General features: G+C 31.6%; 1 protein-coding gene across 1 annotated transcript; it reads right to left on the bottom strand.

The window, feature by feature from the left end:
* Positions 1-1,915: 1,915 nt before the first annotated feature.
* LOC148278017 (pre-rRNA-processing protein TSR2 homolog) lies at positions 1,916-4,643 on the bottom strand. The gene is made up of 4 exons (XM_088232032.1): positions 4,422-4,643; positions 4,173-4,311; positions 2,365-2,498; positions 1,916-2,085 (listed from the first exon to the last, which is right to left on the bottom strand). The coding sequence occupies exons 1-4, from the start codon at positions 4,536-4,538 to the stop codon at positions 1,963-1,965; spliced, it is 513 nt and encodes a 170-aa protein (XP_088088158.1). The 5' UTR covers positions 4,539-4,643; the 3' UTR covers positions 1,916-1,962.
* Between the last annotated feature and the right edge of the window lie 734 nt (positions 4,644-5,377).

Raw genomic sequence — 5,377 nt, 5'->3', positions numbered from 1 at the left:
GTTGTTCATTTATATTAGAAAATCTATTTTTACCATCGTATGCGACTATCATAAAGTAATTAGTTTATTTGTCGTTTATAGTTTATTTTAAATCAGAAAGAGTCGGCCGGATAAAACAAGCAAGAATGGCATTCAATAAGAAATCTATGATTTTTTAATACAATAATATAAGCTTAAAAACAAGTAAAAACTTTATTTAAACTCGACTTAATGTCTAGACTTCTATATTACCTTCTCTAAAATGTTCCTCATCTCTGTTTTAATATGTCAACATTTCATTGTGACTATTAATTTTTGTTTTTTATTTACTAAGAATTTTTCCTTTGTATATTTAAAGTTCTATTCTAATTTGGTTGGATGGAATCTTGTATTTATTAGTGACGAAATCACAAACAATGCGTAACTGTCGGAATTCATCACGAGTCAATGAAGATTCTGGGATTTTCTAGCATTGAAATTTGTAAAAATAATGCTAGCGTTAAGTATTAGGATTTGTGGATTAATTGAGGACATAAATATGTATTTCACGTATCTTGTAAGATGTTTTGTTATAAATAAAACCTAATTTAATTTCACCGGAGTTTTTATTTATATCACCTCAACCAAACCCCGAGGCTGTAATCTGGAACTCGAAGCACCTAGTATCGTAATCACACAGAATAATACCATGTTTGTCAATTTCTTCATTATTTATTTGCTAAAAAGAGAAAGAAACGCATGGAAATGAGTAGATTTTTGCATAATTATTGAGGTTAAATCTATTAATTTTTAAATTATGTATTATGAAAAGAAAACTTTGCTATTAGTGTTACACAATTTTTGTTCTTTTACAAGAACACTACTACAGTTTCGGGGAAGCGCTCCTCCCATCGACGGGTGATATAAAACTAATACTATATTGCTATAATCACGGAATATTGTTCACAATGTCGTAGAATTCAAACAAAAAATAAACAAATTAATCAGTGAAACTTAAAGCAGGGGGTTTGTTCCACTTACCTAATGTGGTAGCAAAATTGTGTGACACTAAGAACAAGGTTTTATTTTCATAATAATGTATTATGAAGTGAATATATATATATAGTTGGATAATTTATATAGCGCCATTTTTGTGAAAATCACCTCAAGGGCGCTGTACAATTAATAAATATCCCAGTACGTCTTGCAGCTACAGAGCGCATGGACGGTTGGGATTCTAGTTCCTCGTTTTCAATTAAGATCAATAAAAAATTATAACAGATAGGAGCTAGATTACAGAACGTCTTGCAGCTACAGAGCGCATAGACAGTTAGAAATTTAGCCCCCATTTACACATTTTAAAAATTGAAAAATAAATTTAGTGTATTAATGATACTAAAAAAAATAATAATAATATGAATAATAAAAAGGAGTAAGATTACAACGCTTCTTGCAGCTACTAAGCGCATAGACAATTGGAATTCTAGACCCCATTTACAAAATGTAGGTATTTTAAAGTTGATATATGAAAGCTAGATAACCAATCATCGTGCAGCTACAAAGCGCATGGACGAGTGGAATTCTAGCAAAGTTAGAATGATATCAATAGATTTACAAAAAAAGCATAGTATTAGTTTGTCAAGTGTTCATGCCAAGAAGTAAGCAATAAAAAACTAAATAAATAAAGCACTGAATCAACTCCATGGTTAACAAAGGGAGATAGATGTCCGAAGAGAATCTTTTGTAGACAGTAGGTAGATACCGTCACTATGTGGTCCACTGGCTGCTAGAGAATTTCTGGAAACGCATGTGTGTAGACTGGGGGATTATGCCTATTGTTCCAAAGACTTGAATGCCGATTCAGTTAATAATACTGTTCATTTTTGTTAGAAATATTGAGTCACACGGCTGTATTATTCCCGTAGATATTTGAGGCAATATCACCAATAAAACAATGTTTAAAATTATGTAAATAAATTTATTACTAAAATAAATTAAATAGCATTATTTTCTTCTGGTCTTGACAACTGTCCATCCTGGATCGGGGTCCTCGTCCATGGGCTCATCTTGTTGATCTCCGTCATCGCCTTCCTCATCATCATCTTCAACAACTTCGTGTGGTTGGATCTAGAATAAATTATTTATTTATTTATACATACATTTCATATTTAACAAAATGCCCTTTTTAATAATGTCAGGCCGAGTCAAATGTAGAAGCCGGAAGGGTAGAATACCGGCGAGACGGACTGACCAAATAAGAAAGGCAGTCGTAGAATCGGTTCGTCGGGCAGAGGACAGACTGGAGTGGAGCAGGCTGGTGAGAGTGAGTGTTTATGGTGATCACGGTCCTCAGCACTGAGGGAACAATGTGGAAGAAGATTTAAAAAAAATAATGAATCGACTTACTGGTAACACATTTTGTACTTGAGGCTGACAGAGCCAAAGTTTACATTTTGGAAGTGCGGCAACCTCTTGCATCATTTGTTCATGATTGTTTGCTCGACACAACTGGATGAAATGTACTATTATAAACCCCAATTCTAAAAATAAAATCATTTTTCTGAATTATTAATTATTTATTTTAAACTGTACCATGTATATTAGTATATTACAACAGAGACGAAGAACATTTTAGAAAAGGGATTGTAGAAGTCTAGAATCCACAGGGCTTTGTAACATTCACCATTCTGCCTATATTTTAACATCTATATTTCTTCGATTCTTCCATCTGTTGACGTTTGTGAAGTTAAAGAGCTGAAACCTTTATTGTTGCGGGTGATATTCATATAATTGAATTTTTTCACCCACAAACTAGGCAATGCCTGAAAATATTTTTTAATTTTTATAATTCTTCTTGGACCAGGTGGATTAATCAACAATGTTTTGAGTTCTACATTCCATCGTCAGACTGGTGGACCAGTCTGACGATGTCGGTCATGGCGAAACCCAGTCACTAGTAAAAAAATTATTAAAAAATTATAAATAAAACAATGAAGTATTTTTATTATTATAATTAAAATGCAGTTCCACCAAAAAATGTCAGTAGAAAAACTAAATATATTAATGTGACTAGTGGTGAGAAAGTACTGATCACTGACCATGTACCGATCAATCGATTTCATCAGTATTTTCATGTAAACATGAAAGTCTGTTTCCGAAAATTGATATAAAAACACAAAAACAAGCCTATTATAGTGTGTTTAAGACAATTATTCATAAGAAATAAGATATTTATACTTTTTTTAGGAACAACATCAAATGAATAATTTTTTTATTCGATCAATTTACATTGATCAATTTATCCCATCTCTAACGTTTTGGCAAAATGATGTAACCTTGTAAGAACGTCGTCAATAATTAGGTTTATTTTAGTTTTAAAGCTAATTTTATATATTTATGTTGATTTATGTGTCAAGCATTGTATTAAAAAAAAAAATTAACATGCCAGATACAAATGATTTTTCGTGTGTCAATATAAATCACTCCTTAGACGTTACTACAAAGTTATGTCGTCACTATTGCTGACAACTGTCATTCTAATCAAGCTATATTTTAAGGACTATAATTTAACGTAGTTATGCAGAAAGCAGCCAGCCATAAAAATGAAACTGAGATAATAGCACTCATGTGAGGTGAGTGAATTATCAAATCTAAATAACAGTTGGAATGTTTTTGACTTTAACAAATGATAAACAATGAATACTTATGTTTTTTTTTATATTACAAACAATAATCTTATTATGTGTTTGACCAGTTTTAATGAATTTGAAAAAAACCATAAATTTTTATAGAGATGTGGGTGTTTTCTGCAAATTGAGAAATGCTTTTTTTTATCGACACCATTTTCACAAGGTGATTAATACAGTTTTTTGTACAAAAGCAGTCTGGCTGTTTTTAGCAGAATATAGAATTGACCTTCCTGCACTCGATAACATGAATATATTATTTTTTCAAAATTGTGGACTGGTTGCTTTCTGCATAACTACGTTCAATTAGGAAATAAATCTCTTAAAATTTTGATTAAAAATATGAACCAAACTTCTTGAAATTTCACTATTTTATTTGTTGACTAATGAGCACCTTCACCTTAGTAAACCAATCTAAACCGAGTCTATGTTTTCTATCAAAATTATTAACAGTGGAGTTTTATCAAGAAATATCTATAAAAACATGAAAATTTTCTAGTTAATCAAATAAACTAATATCTGTCGTACCTTGTGGAGATTCGTCTTCACAGATAGTATCAAATTGCTCATCCATAATATCTTCCAAAAGATTTCCAACTTCCCCGTGATCAATATTCTCCCGATTGCAACAGTATTGTGCTACATAGTCAATCATTTCCAGGGCTGTCTGTATAAAAAATTTGGACAAACGTCACAATTTACAACACAAATAGTAGAACAAGATAATAATATAACTAAACCAAAGCGCATTTCATGCAAAGCTGTGTGTATTCTTACATTTTTGGCACGGTGGCCACCCATTCCTTGATCTACAGCTAATTGCAAAGCGGTCCAATTGTTGAATAAGATTTCAACAGCTCCTCTGAATAAATCATAAAACGGCGGAGGAGACATTTTAGATTATTTACATCACAGTTCGATAAAACATGTCAACAGAATATAGCAAAGACGGAGAGCGCAGAACAAAATACAAAGTAGGGTTATATTTTTAAACGTCAAAAACTCATGCGAAATGTCACTAAAATTTTTGAAGCTTTGGTCTATGGACTTTGAATTAAAAATAATTATTGTCTATCGATAATGTTGAAACAGTTTTCTAGTAATATAGAGGAACCCGGGGCGGAACAATGTAGCTAAGCTTTGATTGCGATTTGTGAGAGTTTGAAATGAATAACATCATTATTTGTCAATTTTTCTGTTTATTTACTTATTTATCTACGAAAAAACAAGTGTTTCACTTACCTAAATACATAATTAGTTAGCGATTAAAAATGAGGAAATTTTCTATTCTGTCCCACCCCAATTTTTGCAAACGCCACACAAGAACACTGACTTCATTAACTGAACTTTCGTCAGATCCAGTTACGATTATTTTTTATTTTTGACTTTGTTTTTATTCCCTTGGTTTTTTTCCGTTTTAATGTGAGTTTTTATCTAATTCTGTACTCTTTTCATTCTCGACATTTTTTCCCTATTTAATATATTCTTCTAAAGTATTCTTATAAGTTGAGGCGGTAAGGATTGTTAGTAGCATTTATTTTGTGTTTTTCCAGAATCTCATTAAGCAGATTTAAAAAATTCAATAAAGCTACTTTGTTGAAACTCATAGCGTGTGCTCCAAATGTTGCTTCTGGTTTCGTCAGACTTAAATCAGGGTGACGCTTCAAAAAGCCTTTAATCCAGTCTCCTCCCGCCATTCCCAAAGTTCTGTTGAAATTATGTCTGTAATTATT

Source organism: Micrasema longulum, unplaced genomic scaffold (assembly GCF_059751315.1).
Source record: "Micrasema longulum isolate JH-2025_06_02 unplaced genomic scaffold, ASM5975131v1 h1tg000939l, whole genome shotgun sequence".
NCBI lineage: Eukaryota > Metazoa > Arthropoda > Insecta > Trichoptera > Brachycentridae > Micrasema > Micrasema longulum.
The sequence above is the reverse complement of the archived record's forward strand: the minus strand, read 5'-3'. Positions and strand labels throughout refer to the sequence as shown.